This window comes from Alosa alosa, chromosome 21 (assembly GCF_017589495.1).
Source record: "Alosa alosa isolate M-15738 ecotype Scorff River chromosome 21, AALO_Geno_1.1, whole genome shotgun sequence".
NCBI lineage: Eukaryota > Metazoa > Chordata > Actinopteri > Clupeiformes > Clupeidae > Alosa > Alosa alosa.
In genome coordinates this window covers 7,131,727-7,151,545 of record NC_063209.1, presented here as the reverse complement: position 1 = coordinate 7,151,545, position 19,819 = coordinate 7,131,727, and the positions used below count along the sequence as shown (strand labels likewise).

At 42.5% G+C, this 19,819-nt stretch overlaps 4 protein-coding genes across 8 annotated transcripts; 2 read left to right on the top strand and 2 right to left on the bottom strand.

Moving 5' to 3' along the window:
* Nucleotides 1-76: 76 nt before the first annotated feature.
* zdhhc24 (zinc finger DHHC-type containing 24) lies at nucleotides 77-3,673 on the bottom strand. 2 transcript variants are annotated; one of them, XM_048230898.1, is made up of 4 exons: nucleotides 3,021-3,672; nucleotides 2,719-2,920; nucleotides 1,861-2,138; nucleotides 77-910 (listed from the first exon to the last, which is right to left on the bottom strand). In XM_048230898.1, the coding sequence occupies exons 2-4, from the start codon at nucleotides 2,817-2,819 to the stop codon at nucleotides 615-617; spliced, it is 675 nt and encodes a 224-aa protein (XP_048086855.1). In that variant the 5' UTR covers nucleotides 2,820-2,920; nucleotides 3,021-3,672; the 3' UTR covers nucleotides 77-614. The 2 variants fall into 2 exon arrangements, with proteins under 2 accessions (XP_048086855.1, XP_048086854.1); XM_048230897.1 differs by having other exon boundaries at nucleotides 2,719-3,673.
* Nucleotides 3,674-4,189: 516 nt separating this feature from the next.
* LOC125286651 (protein starmaker) lies at nucleotides 4,190-8,795 on the top strand. 3 transcript variants are annotated; one of them, XM_048231867.1, is made up of 11 exons: nucleotides 4,190-4,294; nucleotides 4,779-4,839; nucleotides 5,073-5,229; nucleotides 5,349-5,432; nucleotides 5,618-5,741; nucleotides 5,864-6,493; nucleotides 6,628-6,760; nucleotides 6,910-7,698; nucleotides 7,829-8,050; nucleotides 8,208-8,223; nucleotides 8,604-8,795. In XM_048231867.1, exons 1-11 carry the CDS (start codon nucleotides 4,270-4,272, stop codon nucleotides 8,718-8,720), a joined length of 2,358 nt encoding a protein of 785 aa, XP_048087824.1. In that variant the 5' UTR covers nucleotides 4,190-4,269; the 3' UTR covers nucleotides 8,721-8,795. The 3 variants fall into 3 exon arrangements, with proteins under 3 accessions (XP_048087824.1, XP_048087823.1, XP_048087825.1); XM_048231866.1 differs by having other exon boundaries at nucleotides 8,208-8,242; XM_048231868.1 differs by lacking the exons at nucleotides 8,208-8,223; nucleotides 8,604-8,795 and having other exon boundaries at nucleotides 6,910-7,734; nucleotides 7,829-7,918.
* A 3,759-nt stretch (nucleotides 8,796-12,554) lies between these two features.
* foxa (forkhead box A sequence) lies at nucleotides 12,555-15,557 on the bottom strand. Its single transcript, XM_048231881.1, has 2 exons — nucleotides 15,361-15,557; nucleotides 12,555-13,873 (listed from the first exon to the last, which is right to left on the bottom strand). Exons 1-2 carry the CDS (start codon nucleotides 15,415-15,417, stop codon nucleotides 12,695-12,697), a joined length of 1,236 nt encoding a protein of 411 aa, XP_048087838.1. The 5' UTR covers nucleotides 15,418-15,557; the 3' UTR covers nucleotides 12,555-12,694.
* Nucleotides 15,558-17,696: 2,139 nt separating this feature from the next.
* On the top strand, nucleotides 17,697-19,729 carry rnaseh2c (ribonuclease H2, subunit C). 2 transcript variants are annotated; one of them, XM_048231194.1, is made up of 5 exons: nucleotides 17,697-17,795; nucleotides 18,095-18,246; nucleotides 18,346-18,458; nucleotides 18,572-18,691; nucleotides 19,479-19,729. In XM_048231194.1, the coding sequence occupies exons 1-5, from the start codon at nucleotides 17,701-17,703 to the stop codon at nucleotides 19,500-19,502; spliced, it is 504 nt and encodes a 167-aa protein (XP_048087151.1). In that variant the 5' UTR covers nucleotides 17,697-17,700; the 3' UTR covers nucleotides 19,503-19,729. The 2 variants fall into 2 exon arrangements, with proteins under 2 accessions (XP_048087151.1, XP_048087152.1); XM_048231195.1 differs by having other exon boundaries at nucleotides 17,735-17,869.
* The last annotated feature ends 90 nt before the right edge of the window (nucleotides 19,730-19,819 follow it).

Genomic DNA, 19,819 nt, shown 5'->3' with positions numbered 1-19,819 from the left:
ATCGGTATGCTCAAGTCGTGCGTTACACACAGCTAGCAATCACAGAAGCTGAACACCTAAACACGTCACGACCAAATCCATACTGATTTCTGTTTATTTGTGACTAGATTCAAAATGATATTCAAATATTGAACCCATTCATGCATTAAAAAAATTGACAAGGAGTGGACAAAAATATAAACAAAAAGTGCTCAGAAGTATTCATTAAAGAATGTAAACAAACAGAAACCGTATACCAAAAGTGAACATGCTTAAAGCCCTGCCCTGACAATTAGGATACAAAATAAATCAAGAAACATTAAGGACAATCCTTCCCAGACAGGCCCAAATACATTTAAGACCACAGTGCAATTGTCATAATGGCACCTAGTTAAAATTGTATGTATAAATCACTGAAGATATAGAGCTGCACATTTCCTTTCCAAAAAACCGAGGCAGATTTGGCAAATAATACCTTAAATAGGTTATGAGTGTACACTTCGCTGAATTTAAACAGTTTTTTTTTTCTTTAGTGCTGGTTGTTGAGAAAGGGGTAAAAAAAAAACTCCATCAGCTGCATTCACCAGTTTACCCCCACACCTCCACTTCAACCCTCTCATGAAGAACATCTCCCATTATCCCCTAACTGGTTCCAGTGGCCCGGTGACTTTGAAATTAATGCCATCTCCAGGAAGTGGAGAGGGGATGAGCGGGCAGAGCCAGCACAGGTACCACCGGGTGCCCAGGCACTCCCTAATGTTGCCCACAATTCCAAGGCTGTAGGGCCGGCGACTGGAGTGCCACTCTCGCGTGGTCTGGCCCCTCAGCATCAGCGCAACATGGAAGAACAGGAAGCCGGCCACCAGCAGGAAGCCCACCACACAGGTGTCAGCGATGAAGGCAAAGGCAAAGGCCCGCGCTGTCACCTGACCTGGAAGGAAATAGGAAGTAGTGTTTTTTAAATTTTGTTTTTAAAATGCATCTTGGGTGATCACATCACAAGCGGTCAGTTCCAAATACAAGTGTAAACAATCACCAAGATGCATTGTAAAACCACTTGACGCATTTGACCTTTTGTAGTGTAAACACTAATGCGTTCTGATGTGTCCCGCAAAATCTAAATACAGGCAGTCAGCAACATCTCTGGCTGTACACCTTAAATACATGTATAAACCATGTGTACATGTATAAACCATCCATATGTCTTGGATGACCACTTGTGATTGGATCACCCAAGACGCATTCTAAAAACAAATGTAAACATAAATAATCTAGCTGCGGCTTTCCTGCACTTCCCTGCTCTCCACATTATCACTACCAGAACACATGGCGTTGTGATGCCCTGGACAACACTCTTATTCACTTCTGAACTTCGTGGGGGCTATGACATATGGAAATTCATCCTGGGCCCATTGCATAATACTGATAACCAAAGGTTATGAAATGTATATTGCTCTAGCACCTTTGATGATAACAAATCACATAAAACACACATGGGTGGGTGACACAAGTGGCAGCATCCCATACCACATACAAGTCGTCAGTGACAAGGACCCAGGTTCAGGTCTGGCCTGAGCTAATTTTTCAATCCCACTCCTCTCTTCTACTCATTTCCTGTCTACTCTCCACTGTCCTATCAATAAGGGCTTAACAAAAAAAATCCCCAAAAAGAAATGTCAAAAAAAAAGAAAGAAAACACACAGTACATCTGGGGCCAGTTACCTGTTAATGGCTCTCCATTAGCCCATACCATATACTATCCCCAACTGTGTATGTGTAAGTAGTGAGTGCTACAGATTCAGTACTACAGACTGCCATCATCATTATGGTCTTGATACTGAATCTAGGCTTTAAGCACAACATATTCTGCTGGTCACCCACCTGAGACGAGCATGATCCAGGGCACTAAGAGGAGCATGATGCTGTGAAAGGTGACCCCCTCCTTTAGGATGACGATGAAAACTTCGGCGTTCATCACCACAGCATACAGCAGGCCGGACCACATGAAGAGCAGGCAGCTAAAAAAGTAGCGATAGTTCCGGAAGCCCACACACTGGCCGAAAAACACACAGTGATGGTCACGACGTAGGACACAGACATTGCAGTCATAGCAATGTGAACATCTTGGAGGCGTGTGTGTCTCACAGGCATAGCAGAACCTGTTGGTGATTAGAGGTGAGATTATTTGACAAGAAAAGACCAGGCAAATACAAGACATACCACTACAGCGGAACATTTGGGTTCCTCACAACCTAGCCTACTTAATGTAAGTATACCGCTATCATTTGATTCTGTGAGGGAAATTTTGTCTCTGCATTTATCCCACTCCGTGAATTAGTGAAACACAATCAGCACACAGTAAACACACAGTGAGGTGAAGCACACACTAATCCCGGCGCAGTGAGCTGCCTGCAACAACAGCGGCGCTCAGGGAGCAGTGAGGGGTTAGGTGCCTTGCTCAAGGGCACTTCAGCCGTGCCTACTGGTCGGGGTTCGAACCGGCAACCCTCCGGTCACAAGTCCGAAGAACCAGAAGGCCACGGCTGCCCACATAATGGACATCTGGACAAGCAAGCCCTAGTGCACCTGTCAGTGACATGAGGAAATTCCCTCCATAATCATCATAACTCAAAACCAAAAGTAGGCATTATACAGTTTCCTGTCCAAAAATACCGTGACAACAGATAAAGAATTGAGTTTCTACCCAACTGTCAACAGGATTAATACAATTCTGGTTACCTCCAGCCTTGTCCCATGGCCTCTCCACCAAGGAATACTCCACGAATGCTTGGGTTTGCATTCACGAACAACCATGCGTTCCAAGTTATGTTGCCAAGCATGAAATACTGACAAAAAAGATGTATCGACTTCCATATTGTAGACCACTGAGTTTTCTTCTCATCAGGTTGAAGTGGAGCTTCCACAATGACTAGGTAGCTTACTTCCGCAGTGATGGAAAAGACAAGCACCGTGTTTAACACGATGGGCATATATTTACAAAACATTTCCATTTGACACCAAAGTCTAGTGCCCAGGCTTACCATGTTTATTCTGTTCAAACTGTCTGTCAAATAGACAAATGATATATAAAGCTATAAAGCACGTGCGTGGACGCTGGTGACCTAAGTTACTAGCTAGTGAGCTTGTAAACGGGACAAACGGGATTTTAAATGACAGGTATTGATTTCGAAATATTTCAGACTAACCGGTTCCGTTCCTTGCATTAAACTCGTATTAAAATCATACTTGCCACACTTGGAGTATAATTTCCGACGATTTTATAAGGCACTTATGGCTTGATTAAAAGAATAACAGCTACTATTAGTTGCCTTGACACCACACAACTTCCTGGTTCCTCCTACTACTACTACATAGATATATTTACTGTCAGTATATATATCTATGCTACTACTACAGCAGCTGGCTTGGCTAGGTGACGTTATTTGTTACGTTAGCCATCTAGCATTCTCCAGCTAGCGCGAAACCTACTAATCACACTTAGCAAATAACATTATTACAATACTGATGACATAGACTGACAAGGCTATTTACTGTGCTTTCCGCTGACATTAAAAGTACCAAACGACAAGCAAAGAAAGAAGTTGCGATTTAAGAAACTAAATTGATATTTTAGCAGTAAAGCAGCATTGTATAATTTCTTTAGGAACCTTGGTGTCACACTGTGAATGGTTCTCCTTTGAATGATGATGGGATTTTAAGTTCCGGCATTCAATATTGACCCTATGCAATATCCCAAATCTCGTTGAATTTAAAATGATTGTAAATCGGTTCTCTCTCTCTCATTATGCAACCACTGATTAAGAATTACATCAATGTATGCGTTGCCGTTTTCCTTATCCACAAAGACGAAGAGCCAGTTGTTGCCTAGCCTAGGCCTACATCATAATATCACGGTGCATTAGCCCTGGCAATTCAAGAGTTAAAATAAACTTTGGTCTAGGAGTTAAAATAAACTAAATTCCAATTTCTCTAGGAATGTTAATATGACTATGATTACTTTCGTGTTTATTATTCTATTTATTTAGTCTGCTCTCGTAAATGTCAGTTTCATGAGGCCTAATAACCCCAAAACCGAACCATTTGAGTCTGGTCCCCTTTTCCTTTTCTATACGGCTGTTCTTTAAAGTAGGTAATCCTAACCCTAATCCTCTTTTAATCCATAGCTGCTCTAGTCTACTAGCTAAATTCCGTGCAATGTAGAGACAGAGAACATGACATTTCGGCTCCAGAACGGTATGGAGGACAATTAAAGTGGACATTTAAGAACGCATGGACATGAACAACCGAATCACAGGTGAGGGCGTGATGGTTTTCTTTCATTCAGTCCAAACCGGATTCACTCGTTAGGCTAACGGTTCATTCAGAAGCAGTTGGTCTACCTTATTGTATGTGACATACACCACTCTGCTATTTGTAATAATTCAAAGCCAAATTATAGGCATAAGGTACCATTTCTGTTTGCTTCCCAATTTTCCAAGTAGACATTGTAGCCTATAAATCTTCAGGAATAAATTAAAGTAACCGCAGTAACAATTTAGTACCAGAAGATGTCGCCCTTTTCTTTCTGGTAACACCAGAGACATTACACCTGCGTAGACCATAAAATGAGTTTAAATCTGCCAGCCATGTCCTTTGCATATTTTATAACTTGACCACAAAACACATTTTACACTGAAACCATATGATCATGAAGGACTTTAAATTATTTATAAATGCCACTCTTCTGGTTAAAACATTTTTCTTTTTATGGACTGAATGTGCATGTGTGATGTCGCCAGGTGAACACAAAAGGATGGAGCTGCAGAGCAACCTGGAAACTGTACAGCATGAACAGCACATGTGAGAGAAGTCTTTGTGATTCCCAGTGGGTGTTTCTTGTCCTTATTGTGGCATTAATCTATTTTCAACATATCTCATTGGATCTCTTTAATCGTCTCTCATGTTATTTTCTTATTCTTTGGTTTGCTCTGGGTACCCTATCTGCACCATCAGTGATTATTAAGGCTAATTATATTATGATAGCAGCTATAAGTGGTAGATTTTTTAATTCTGTTATGTATGGCTTCCTGTAGCAGCAGGGCTGCTAAACTGCAATGCAGGTGGCTGGAGGTGAGCGAGCGTGAACGGCAAGCCCACATCTACAACCGGCAGCTGCTGCAGGATTTCCACAGGGCCCAGGACACCATCAATGATCTCATGGCTCGCACTGCTGCTATGAACACTTTACGGGTTTGTACACAGAGGCCTTCGGGGGAATGAGCGTAGGGATGTTTGGTTTGCTTCACACGTGCATCTTGTGTGGAAGTAATTTGTTATTGTGTTCTCTTTTTGTTTTGTTTTTTGTTCAGGTTGAGTATGAAAGGCACCTGGAGCAGTTATATCCCCAGTGGCGCCAAAAACTACAAGAACAACGATTTTCAACCCAACGCAAGGTGTAGGCCTAGATAACATTTTTCTGTCCCTGGAATCTACTTAATAGCCTAATCACTGTTATTTGTTTCCATAGCCATTTAAAAAAAAATAACCAGTCATGTGGTGACATTAATATATTTATTAATATAGATATTAGACATTAATAGATACTCCATGTGGTACTCACTGTTCTCATGTGCCATAGCGGCTCGAGATGCACCTGAGGGAATGTATGACACGGATGGATGACGAAAGCCCGGAGGTCATTCCTTCTGATGCAGCTAGCTACTCTGTCCCATCCACTTCTCAGAGCTACAGGAGGCAAGAGGGTATGTCCAAGCGCACATTGCCACCACACTAACAATTTATCTGTAAGAGAGTCAACATTTGTGGTAAGACCTCCATGCAATCTGTTATGATCTACAGTATATTTTTCCATCTTTATCCTCAGGCCCAACACAGAGACCACGAAACACCCATGTGGTTGAAAGGTCTAACAAACCAAAAGCACTCGTCAACCAAAACAGCTCCAGTCCGACTGGCTTCTCGCAGATGCCATACACTTGGCTTACTCAAGTCAATCAACCCATACCCAGGACAGACCAAATGATTACAGAGCCCAGAGGTGCCCATAGCTCACATGGAATACCCCCTCCACCCTTTAACTTACCACATAGAGGCGAAGTCTATAACACATATGCTCCTGTGCATCAGGAGCCTCCATTTGTGGAGGACGACCGGAGAGAGAATCCGCCATACACACTGTCCTGGGCAGGGGTGGGTGAGGGACTTGCGCCCCAAGCTCAGCCCAACCTGTATGGCTCGTGGCCCCCCGCTGGGCTCCCGATGCTCAACCCTGCTGTGTGGCGTGTGATGGGCATGCCTGGACCCAGCGGAGAGGACGTCCAGTCCAGTCAGGGAGTAGGGCAGGGAGGGAGTGGAGGTGGAGGAGAGGATCGAGGGCCCAAGAGTTTTCAACCACCAAGGAGCCCCGGACGGGGACACAGCCCAGGGTGGGGGCATGGAATGGGAGTGAATGACGGGACCAGTGATCAAACTTGTGAGCTAGACACCAGACCAGGTAAGGGATCAACTTCTGCCTCTTCTTTGCTTAGAGACAACAATTTTGCAACAATTTTGCTTCTAGTATTCTAGTAATCTAGTATAAAACAACAGAAAAAAATCTCTTCCCTGTGTTTTTTGTTTTTTTTGTAGTACGTCTTTCAGGTGCTGATGATGAAAGCAGTGCAGCTAGCAGTAGCTCCAGAAGGAGCAAACATAAGCAACAGGAAGGGAAAAGGCCACAGAGACCGGTTATGGTGGAAAAATACGATACTGCTTCACTGCAGTGAGCTTATTCATTGTTTATAATCATAGATATACAGTATTTGTGTGTGTGTGTGTGTGTGTGTGTCTCTGTGTCTGTGTGTGTTAGGTATGCTATGCCATTTTAGCTCCAGAGTCCATCATACTTACAGTTTTATGTTGTTGTTTTAGGTCTTCTGCAGTGTCTCAGGCAAGTCTGGTGCCAAATCTCAGACATGAGGTTTTATCACAAAACACTAACATAGTGGATTCTCCATCGGAATCAGCGGAACAGACACAATCAATATCCAGGAGGAGTAAGAGTACAAATGGGACACCTGGACAAAATAAAGGCCAGAGAGAGAACAGTAGTGCTAATTTAACCTCAGTGAAACAATCAGGGATCAGAGGTGCAATGATATCCACCAAGACTCAGGAGAGGCCCCAGGAGCAAACAGAGGATGAGACTGAGGAGAATGAGGAGAGTTTGGGACCAAGTGTCAGAAGTGATATAGCTACTGGAGGTGAGGATGATGAAGATGAGAGGCTGGAGGCTGAAGATGAGGAAGAGGAGGAAGAGCAAATGAATGAGCGGACGATTGGAGAGAGGGTGGACAATGGAGAAGGAGCCCAAGAGGAACAGTCAGAGGAGGAGGATGAAGATGAGGACGATGCGGAAGAGGATGAGGATGTTTTGTCACATTCAGGGCAGCTGAAAGCTAGCAGAGAAGCAGCTTCAGACCATGTTGTCTCAGATGGTTCACAGAAATTCCAAAATGGCAATTCAAAGAAAAACACTACCAAAAGCTCAGAAATGAACAAGGACAAGGAGGCTGATAAAAGCCAAAGTAAAGATGATCCATCAGAAGAAGAGGAGGAGGAAGAAGAGGATGAAGGTGATGATGACGAAGACCAAGAAGAGGATGAGGTAGATGATGACGATGATGAAGATGAGAAGGAAGAGGAAGAGCAACACCCAAAGTCAGTTATCAGAAAAGAGTAGAGCTTGTCTAACAGGTTACTCTTTGTTGTGACAGTAAATTACCTCCATCTGTGAAAAGCTGCGTTTGATTAATGAAACAGCATTTATGTTTCTTCTCATTATTTCCAGAAATGGTGCCATAAATCTAGACGATGAAGATGGAGAAGATGATGAAGAGCTGTACAATCAGGAAATTGAAGATGATGAGGATGATGAGGTGATAGTAGATAATGGATATGCACGGTCTGAGGGTCCGAAGTACAACTTCTTAAAATACCTGGGTGAGAAAGATGAAGTTGAAGATGACATTGAAGGTCTTCTTGCTCCTAAAGTAGAAGTGCCAAAACAAAAGTAAGTGCTGTCTGTGTGTGAAGCTAAATAGTGCCATACACTTCTATTTATTCCATGCTGACTTCCAGTCATGGTGTCAGATTTTGTACATTTCTCTAGAAAATACTATGGCTTACACCTTTCACCTCACCTTTCACATCACTGTATTTATTCCTAGGGAGATGATACCAAAGGTAATTGTTATTCAAAAAGGTAAGGTCTCCCACACATACTCTCTCACATACATACAAACACACATACAGCATGCACATATCCATACACACACACACACACACACACACACACACACACACACACACACACACACACACACACGATACATACACACACACACACATTATATGCGTAGTTTATCTGCACATGATGGCATTAAAGGGATGATAAAGGGATCTCCCTCAGAGTTCTCCTTCACTCTCCCTTCTGTGCCAGATGTGCTGGTGTGCACACATGAAGGTAACGATTCAAAACATTACTGTAACATCATAAAAACAGTGTACGTAAACAATTTACACATAAACAAACAACGTTCTTCAAATGCTGTTTGTTTCCAAAGGTTCGGAGAGTGACTCTGATGTGGAGGTTCCAGAGAAGAAGAACAGCAGCCCCATGGGCCCGGGAAACAAGGAGATCAATTCTGATGATGAGTTTGATCACTTTTATGACTGAGTAAATACCTGCCTTGGACTCACAATGCTGCAGATATTACAATCAAATACCCAATGTGTTTATCCTGCCTTTCTGTAAGACGCACAAGTTGAAATCCGATAAGCAATAAAACAGAATCAAAACTCTGTAAACATGAGTAGTTATTATGAACTCACTAGCAAATATGCCGAATTTATTTTGAAACCAAAACAAAGCAAAACTAATTGCTGTAAAAATCACACAGTAGTAGAACCTGACAGATATTGCGTGGGGACTATCGAGGTCCTTTATGCTGTTCGGCTTACGTGAGTTGTTTGATGTGGCGACAGATGAATGAATGAAAGGATAGCCTTACAAAAGGGTAATTACAAAGGGATGAAAGATATATAGGATGCCAAATGAGTGAATCTCTCTCTCTCTCTCTGTCTATGTCTCTGGCTCTACCTCTCATTTGTTATTTGCCTGTAGCTTATCTCACTGTCCTAAAAGAGACACAGAAGAGTCACTGTGTAAACACAGGTGGGTGCTGAGAGGGACAGTTACTGGTGTGCAATGTATGGAGCTAGCAAAGAGGAACAAGAGGTGAGTTTCAAAGGACAATGAGAAGAATGAAGAATCCTTACTTAGTAAGAATAAGTAGACATATTTTTGGCACACTGCCACTAAGAGGAGATGTCTGTTGACTATAGTTTTATTTGTAAAACCAATGAATGTTTAAGACACTAATCCACTAAAATCCATATCAGGTAACCTTCAAAGCACATCAGCTATTTCTCCTTGCCACTCTATGTCATGTTCACACACAAAAGCATACAATGTTTTATTCATACAGTCATTTGAAGAAAAGCCCATGTGCTTTTTTTTCCTGAGGAGGGTGGGGGGTGTTCCAGTGTATTGGAGGCAGCCAAGTGAGCGGGTGAGGGGTTAGGGCCTGTCCTGAGCCCTGACTGATGGCTATTTGAACAGGCATATTTACCCTGGCCGTCATGAAAAGAGACGAGGGGGACCCGCGGGGAGACGCTCAGGCAGAGACAGGCAATAAAAAACTGGGCCACTGTGTAAACAACACGACCGGTCCTATACGCCTCTGTTGCCACGGCTACGCCTGTGCTACCCAGCCCTTTGCCCAATCGCTCGCCGCCTCCTCTGACATGGGAGATAAAAGCCCTTAAATGCAGCAGACCATCTGAATCTATGTCCCCCTGCTGACGACCAGTGTAAGGACGTTAGCCGTTGTGCAAATGTGTTACCGTCGCTTCAGGCCATTAGTAGACCACTTAGATCTATCTGAGGTGGGAGAAATCAATTACTGCTCTCCTGATTGAATATTTGTATTCACCACATTTTGTGAGTGAGAGGTTCACAGAGATGAGCTGATCACAGTGACAGTAGGCTTAATGGTCACGCATAACTGTCAAAAATCTACAGAAGATGTGTGGATTAGGAAAAATCGGGCACCTTGACGATCAACAGGGTTGGTTTCTCGACAGATACATGACTGTTACAGTGGAGTGGATGCGACCAGCTGTCATCGTCTTCCATTCAGAGAGTCACAATGCCTCTGGGTTCTGCTCCGGGTGCCATAGACTGTGCAGTATAAAGGCTGTCTGGGTGTTTTTTGTCCCTTCATCCCCACCACCCTTTGCTCTCTGCTCACCTCTCACAGCTGGCTCTTTCATATCGGCCTGATGTCACTCAGGGCCGCCCAAGCTGGGAGAAATTCCTCCCCCCAGTCCCTGTAGCACCCTGGGTACAACTCAGACACATTCAAGCACACAGACAAACAAAGGCAAAGCATTTTGAGAGATACATTATGCATGGAATCACACAACACACACACACACACACAACTTCACACCCATGTATAGTGCTCGCACATAATAAAACCTTGAAGAAAGTGTGGATTGAAAACACCTGGAGAGTTCAACTCCGAGGAGACCCACAGAATGCCAAACCCCCGGGCGGAAGATTTGGCGGAAAGATGACAGGTGTTAAATTGCTTTTAATCCTTTTCTGTTATCTCTGGGACTCAAATTGAGCTTCCTGTTTGGTGTGCCTGACCTGTTGTGCCGCCTCACCTCTCCTCTGATGAAAACAGGCTCTATCTCCAACCCTGCTCCTGACCATCTAAAATTGCATCTTGGCCCTTGGCCACCTCCCGTAGGGCAAATAGAAGGACTTGCAGTTCAGAAGACGGCAAAGAGACAAGGAAGGCAGACAGCTGAATTAAAGTGTGTCAGAAAAATAAAACCAAGATTTGTTTTTTAAAGGAAGAAAAGAACAAATCTACTTGAAATTCTTAACTGGGAATATAAAGTACTCCATCAATACAATTACCTTTGTTATTTGATTCTATCATTCTTTTCCATTTCTTTTTATTTGGGTTTGTCCTTATATATTTCACCTACCAGTATGTGTTTTAACATGGTAGACTTATGATCCATTATGTATTTCATGATACATTTGGTCTGTTATGATTCCACAAGATATTGGAAAAGATGTTATGATCTCCTAAAATTATAGACTCAAAATCATGCACTCGAATGCAGCGCAGCCTTTCAAAGTCTCTGCTCATCCCTGTCCCACCATGGTAAACACGGGGGGGACTCGTGTCTGATCGCTGTGGGTGTCCCTGTGCCTCCATTCAACAGCACACTGATTTTGGGAGGTCTGTCATTAGAGCCTGTGTCATCCCATTGTCTCTGGGCTCTCCTGGACAATGGGGATTTCCCCGCGCACTACGGCGAGGGTTGGTGGGGTGGAGGACTAGAGGGAGGAGGTCAGGACCTTTTGAATAACCTTCCCACTGCTGCCATTTAGCAGGACAGGATAACACTTTATCCATTCCCTGCCACCCCTAAAGCCAGACTGACCACCCTGGATATGGCCATCCACCCCACACCATGAAAGGGGAATTCACACGAGTAGGTCACACTGTACTAAGAGTCTCTCATGGCTTTTGTATTGTCTACATGTGTGTACTGTCCTACATTGAAGCAGAGTGTGTAATATTTTATTGCATAAAACATGTCTCTGTTTATCAGACAAGTCAAACTGAGTGCTTATGAAATGTACCCTACAACCTAAATTTAGTTCCTCTCAGTGACAGATGCAGATCTCAAAGTTCTAAACTACCTGTCTGAAATTCCTAAGTGTAGAAGTGGTACAAAAATAGCAATATTTTGACACTATTTTGACAATATTTGAACCGAGTTTGTTGAGACCTATCAAGCCAGCTTAAGCATCTCTGGTCTCTTTTCCTGGATTTTGGTCTGCAGGAAGCTCCTGGGACACAAAAGGAGCATTTGATCCTGGTGCAGTCCCATTTGTGCCAAAGTGAGGAATGTTGGGGCTGGAAGATGTGACAGCTTAAAGACTTGTTCACTGTCTTGTCCACCACTGCAAAGACAATAGTTTTTCTCAGGCTGGGTAACTTTCCGGCTCACAAGCAACTTAAGGAATGCTAGGAAAAATATTTGGGTGGTTGAGGCTTTTCCATTATGGTGTTTGTATTTGTTCTGTTATGTTTAGAAAACATGGTGGATGTGAATAGTGCACTAGTCAAATATTTTGGAATAAAGAAGATGTATCTTCTTAAAGAATTAAGGTTCAAAGGTTAAAGGTTACAGACGTTTAAAGGTTAAAGACGTTTCAATTTCAACAAAAGCTTATTTTCACATACACTTTATTCAGATGCAATAATGTGTTCAGAGGAAGTAATTTCAAAATAACTAATAAATTATTCTATGAGAAATGCTTAAAATGAAATATAAGAATGTCATAGTCTAAATTCTCAAGACATGACATACTTGCATGACAAAAAGTCACATTCAATATATATACATTCTTATTCTGTTGAATATACCAAAGACACCAGGGAAGAATTAAAGTTCCAGTAATTTCTAAACATTTCGAATCATTCACAACTGCATATACCATCTGGAACATCTGCTTTCTATTTATATCTATCTCCTAGTAGTCCTTTATGGCTTCGTGCTTTCATGAGGAACTCAGTAACGGTACTGAACACATCCCAAGTCCAGAGGGGTAGTACACAGAGTCTCCCATGTACGGAGAATCCTCTCTGCTCATCAGGTAGGTGTTGTAGTGGTGAGAGTTAGAGTTGGCCGAGTAGTATCCCTGGTATCCGGCAGAGGAGTCATACGGCTGAAAGTCCATGAGCTGGGAGATGGAGAAAGGGTAGTGGGTGAGGGGCTCGCTTCGCATGCAGGGGTCCATGGAGAAGGACGGGGGAGCCAGAGACGGGGGAGTCTGGAGGGCATGGTGGGGTTGCGGGAGGGAGGGCGTGACGAGGTTGAGAGAGGACACGGACGGAGGGGACAGGTGGGCCAGAGGCTCGTGGGACGGAGGAGGGAAGGAGAGGCGCTGGAGGGGTGGAGGGGGCGATGGAGACTTGGGGCGGAGGGCACAGGGGGCTGCAACAGGTGGAGTCAGGGCAAACGTGGAGGTAGTTGAGGGAGGTGTGGTGGACGACGTGGGCGTAGAATCAGAGGCAGAGGCCGGGGGTTTGACCTCCGACGCCTTCCGCCTCTTCTCCTCTCCCTTCCCCGGCTTCCCCTCGGCCGCCTCGCTCTTGGCTTTGGAGGGGGACGCCGGCGTCTGTCGGGCACACCGGAAGCGTTTCTGCCGGCGCATGTAGCAGCCGTTCTCGAACATGTTCCCCGAGTCAGGGTGGAGTGTCCAGTAGGAGCCCTTCCCGGGGGAGTCCGGTGAACGGGGCACGCGGATGAAGCAGTCGTTGAAAGACAAGGAGTGGCGGATTGAGTTCTGCCAACGCTGCTGGTTCTGCCTGTAGAAAGGGAAGAGCTGCCGGATCCAGTCATAGATCTCGTTCAAGGTGAGCTTTTTGGACGGAGCCTGCTGGATGGCCATGCAGATCAGCGAGATGTAGGAGTACGGGGGCTTGGCGTGGTTCATGTTCCGCCGGTATGCTGAAGGAGGATCAGTGCCCAGGACCTCCAGGCCATATGGATCCCTCTCTGTGAATCCATGCTGGGGTGGAGGCAGTGTGGCAGCCAGGTCATTCCCAGGGCTTCCAAGACGCTCTGAGATTTTCCCAGCCATGGATTCCCCCACTGGCCCACAAGTAAGGTAATGAGACTCAGGGAGGACATAGCTCCCCAGTCCAGATGGCAGGATGGTCCCCCCAGGATACATCTGCAAGGGAAGGGAAACAACCACTTGTTAAACAGAGTAAGGTGTTAAGTGACATCATCCATAGTTTTTTTTTTTTAAATAAAAGATGCAATTACATTATTGAACCCATACAGAAAAAAAACAAGGAGAGAGACATTTACCACTGAGAGATTTGAAATCAATTAAATTAACAGATGCAAGCCCTTTTCAGTGCCCTGCCCAGTGTTAATCGCTTAGTGCCCTACTTCAAAGCCTCTGAACCTTCCTTGCGACGTGATCCTGCATTTTATGCGCGAGGGAATTCCATCACGCAGACGCTCCCAACACCTCCCTCCAGCGTCGCTGCCCTGATTTCATTAGCAACCCCGCAAGTAAGCTTAATCTAGGGTATCACCATGTAAATATATTCCGGCCACCCACCCAGCAATAACCCCATTGTTCCGCTAGTCCGGCCATTCTTCCCTCGCTTGTTTTGTCTCTTTTTAAGTCACTCACCGTCCGCCTTTTTTCTGTACCATGAAAGACATTTTGACAGAGGGGTCTTTGGGGGACACGACTGCTGCCCTCCGCTGCCTTTCTCAGTGGACGTTGTTAGTAAAGATTCGAGGCATTAGGCTACCATTTCGTGTTCTTTTTGAACTCAGAAACGCCCCCCTGGTTATGGGGAGTTTGTAAGTCATACGTATCCATCAGAAGAAAAAAAGGTCTTGGCACTATCATGGACTCGATCAATTAACTACCCTTAGACCACACACAGACTGAGCTGAACACAGACCTGTAGTCGAAACTCAATTTCCCGCTGAGGAATTATTAGCCTATAGGCTATCTGGCCTCGACTTAACCATCAAAGAAAAACTACTGTGTCATAAGTGAAATAGGCAAACATAAAAAGTTGCTGTCTTTGATGTAACTACAACTGGCATAAACTAGAACATTTTAATGGGCAGACAGGACACTCGGGCAGTTGTTATTAAACATTCTGGCTGCTTTAATCCTGCCTATAATTTCCTTGAGGCCTTGCGACACTGCCTCAGGTGCAATTGGAAAAAGTGCATCTTATTTTTTTCGTTTGTGATACCAATTTTTATCATCTCTGAATATACCCCAAATTATCTGAGCAGGCCGATATTTTTTATTATTATTATGATTATTATTATTGGCCAATTAGTATTATTATTATTATTATTATTGTTGTTGTTGTTGTTGTTATTATTGCTGATAATATTGTTAATTAGCATATAATTATTATTATATGCTAAATAATTATAATAATAATAATGTTTTGATAATCAATCTGAATTGTTTTGGAGACTACTTGCAATTGGATGGCTAACTTAAACTACAAAAAATGCAGTTGTCTTTATTGCAGTATCAGTTTGACTTTCGGGTGATTCACATTTAAATTTTACCAAAATAACCTTAGACTACAGTTTAAGAAAATGTAAAGTTAACGAAACAAAAGTTATTCAAGGATTTTATAACAGTCTACAAAAAGATTTTTCACATACCTCTTCTGGGTAATAGGTAGCCCACTCTTCCCCTTTCTCTCGTTTCACTCCGCTCATCTTTTAGTCACAGATCCAAGCTTTAAAAACTAAAAATCCCTTTTAAAGTGTATTCAAATAGTCTGTTGTTTATCGAATTTCGGTCAGTCTCGTCACCACTCTGGAGATGTAAGAAGGAGCTTGTGCCAATGAGGGAGGAGTGAAGCCCACAGGTTCATTTGAAGATCCTCAGGTTGTTCCTCCGACTCTCCTCTTGGAATTAACCTCCCGCCCATTTTCTTTCGACCAACCCTTCTTTTTTTCTTATTTAAAAACGTTTGTTGCAGTTTTTTAACCCCCATAGTTTTAATCTGATTAATTGCCCTACATTTTGTTAGCGACAAAATAGAAATATATCTGAATAAAATGTGCAGCTTTTATGTGAAATCTGATAGGCCATATAAACCCGATGCAATCACATACTTATATGTATTATATTATGATATACACGTTTATTATATGGTCTATTAATATTATTATGCATAATCATAATCATTGCCAAAACAATGCTAGTCAATTTTATGGATATGATGGAGGCCTGGACTTGATGACAACATGATTCAATTAATATGATTGAATTAATATGAAATATATCACACTGAAATATTATTTAATATGAGAACAGCTGAAGAAGTTGTCACATCAAATACCCTTAACACCCTTAGCAGTACTACTAAATCTTTACTTAAACAAACAAAATTCTCAATATTTCTGCTGATGTCTCATGTCCAGAAAACCTCAAAGCATAACTGCCACACAGGATAATCCCACAGTATATTTATGTTAGAACTAATCTAAAAACAAATCATCCTAAATGCAAAACTGAGGATAAAACAAATATCTTCAGAACTGTTGCACTCATGTAAGACACTTATTTCAGTGCGGTCCATGTTAGATATGTTCAATGGACACTGGGCTACATTAAGAGGTTATGGGACTTCCACAGGTGCAAATGGTTTAATTTTATTGTGTGTGTGTGTGTGTGTGTGTGTGTGTGTTCATTTCAGCAGTATTGTAAAGCAGCCATGACTCATTTCTCACCACAATGAGACTGCTCTCTTTTTCTCTCTCTGTCCGCATGCATCTCTGCAGCTCTCTCCCTATTATTGAGGACAGCTGCTTGGCAGATTGGGGGTGTTGGGTGTCACTTTTATTGACCAAAAGCAAACATTTACTTTGCAGGCCATTTAAAAGAACCACCCTCTACCCCCTCCCTGCAGTCCCCTCCACCCAGCCCATAGACCTCCTCAGTAAGACCAGAAAGGTTTATGCTGGCTTCGTTTAATAACAAATGTGTTTCATCATGTACAACATAATACATCATATCATAAATGTGTGGGCAGAATTATTCTGTGAAGTGAGGTTAGTCTGGTCATATCAGGTTCAGAACTTTTTTTTTTTTTTTTTTTTGGGGGCGAATGCATTCACCACCATTAAAGAATGGGAATGTGAACCATGTTTGGAATCTATGGCTATGCTTGAATTTCAAAGGATCTTGTTATTCTGCCACTATTTGTATTTTATCAGTACAGCAAAGTGATGCATGGCCTATTTAACCAATTATTCTAACAGTAGCTTAATTAATCAATCGATCGATGAATTAACCAACCAATTATAATATCTGAGGACAGATATTTTCACTTGGTCATAGAAATCTGCAATCCAAGTGGGATTGTCTTTTGACTGATCTAGCCAATATCAAGCCTGCATGGATAAGAAGAACATGGTGACGTGATTAAAATTGGACAAGTATAGGCTTTTGCTGATCATATTACCTATTCATTAAGCCTTGTTTAATGACTGGCTGAGGTGCCAGACTTGCACCTCAACAGGAAACAATTCACGCAGTCAGCCTAATTAATGATGCCAATAAGAGTTGCTGTGCCTCATCTAGCTAATAGGCTTAAAGGGGTGGTTCAGGATTTTGGACATAAGACCTCATTTCCAAGTAAGCAAGTGTGATATTTATCAGTGGAGACCGTTTTCAACACGTTTCATCCAGTCCTAATTGCAGAGTTCGCAGGTGCTAGGCTAGCGCAAGTCAACGGTAGCCTATGTGCTAGCCTGCCACTAAAGACAGTCTTACCCACTCCAAAGTACACCTGAGGCAAATAGCAACTAATGAAAATTCCCACATAGCATATATGCGCCTATTAACCATGGATTGTATAATTTATAAAATAGCCAATTTATGGTTCCCATAAACTTTGCAGCCTAGTTCTTCCACTCCAGTAGATGGCGCCAAACACTATAAAGTTCTTAATTGTCGCGCCAAGTAGAGAGAAGGAAGCCGAGGAAAGACGTATGTCCAATCATATTACGATTTTGTCTTTGCTTCCAAAAACACATGCCAAAAACAAACATTTTTTTTCCTGCTCAGTGGTCAGAAAGATTTCAAGGTAAAGAAGTGGGTTTGTGCAAGTGTTTACAGATTATGATGGATAGAAAGTAAGTTGTCGAGTTTCGCATAAAAGTAAGTAGCCTACGTTGATTGAAATAAATATCCCAACAGTTGCAGGCTCTTAAACTAAACTACTAAGCACTTTCCATGTTAAATTAGCAGATACGCAGCATGCTAGGTTACGTTGAGTGTCAACACCGTAAATAGAACAGTTTACCTCTATAATATTTGAGACTTCAACATTTTGAGCAATTGCACGCTTTATTTGCATGTTAAACATACTACTATTTTCCATAGCATGTCAAACAGCAGTGTGACGACAGTACAGCTAGGCTGTGTTAGCCGAGCGGATAAACTGCCAATTCACCTTTTACCTTGTGAGATTGAACACGACGGCCCTGCTGAAGTATCTCAGTATTTCACCTCTGCCGTGAAAGACCGCAAACACGGTCAGTGGCATGGATGCAATCATTTGAAATCAAATAGCTAGTTTTGTTTTTGTTTTGTTATAATAATTGATGATAAACTGTGTCTATTAATTCTTGCAGAATTGACTGTATCCTTCAGGGGTCGAGGGTTAAAAGGCCAGGAGGTGAACTGTCCTCAAGGCTACACAGGTCTTGTTCTGAAACAAGTCCATAAACCAAGCTCGGATCAAGAGGTGATCATGAGGATAAGACTCTAGTGTTTGATGTTATTTGAAAACAGTACACTACATTCAGATTTAAATGACAGATATTTTTATTTTAACTGCCATCTCATCTGTTTGTACAGGATGGTGTAGTGAACGTTTCGTCTGTATTCCATGACCTCACATATTGGAACCTGGAGATTCCTCCCTCTTCTGATGATGGAGTTGTCATGGCAATGGCATGGCCTACACTAGCAGATGCAGTGAGTTTTTGTTTTTAATACCCAAATGCTGGTTAGGGCCTTGGGCTTGTAACCGAAAGGTTGCCGGTTCGATCCCCGACCAGTAGTAAAATGTCCAGATCTACGGCTGAAGTGCCCTTGAGCAAGGCACCTAACCCCTAACTGCTCCCCGAGCGCTGCTGTAGCAGGCAGCTCACTGCTCGGGGTTAGTGTGTGCTTCACCTCACTGTGTGTTCACTGTGTGCTGTGTGTTTTTCACTAATTCACGGATTGGGATAAATGCAGAGACCAAATTTCCCTCACGAGATCAAAAGAGTATTTCTAAAACTGATAGTTCCGGTCCTTGATTGTAATTGGCTGAATAGCGTTCGATGCCGTTGTAAAATATAAACATACACCTTGACCGCATTTCGTTCTATATTACTGCTCTGCCATAACTTGATACAAAAGTTAAAGTAGCTGCATCTCGATGTTGCTTGGCAACCATTCAGATAGAGGAAATATATTTATTGGCGGAAGATTGATTATCTATGAATAAATTGGTTCCATTTCTAGTTGCTGTGCCTTCACTTTGTGAAACTTTGCCAGGTATTTATAGTAACAGTTTTAGAAAAGCAATAAGGCACTCGAGTTCGTAGGTTACACTGATTCTACGACTGCTAAGGGGTGTTGTTAGGCATGACGCGCTAGCGGCATATTGCTTTTCTAAAACTGTTGCAATAAGCCTTTCGGGGCTTATTGCTTAAATATACTTATACTTAATGTAAAGAGTTGACTGTGACTAAATTCTGTTTTATTGTGTTTGCAGATCCATGGGCAAGTAGAAGACTAAGAGAAGGGAAAAAAACAATGTAATGGAAAAAATCCAGTTCCATCATGTTGTACCAGTGGAACACTTAAATACATTTGTTTTAGAATGGTTGAGATGTATAGTTGCAATCTTAACTGAAACAGCCATGCCTCTGTTTATATTTTCTGCACTTGTATTTTAATGTCAGATTTGTGGTCCATTTTAGTACATAATACAAAATGTTGCATTAAAATCTTCTGTTTTGTCAATATTTTCAATTGATCGTTTTGTAAACTGTAACAGTATCATTTATTTAACAATTCAGTAAGTCACTCACTGGTTTTATTTACAATGGCAAA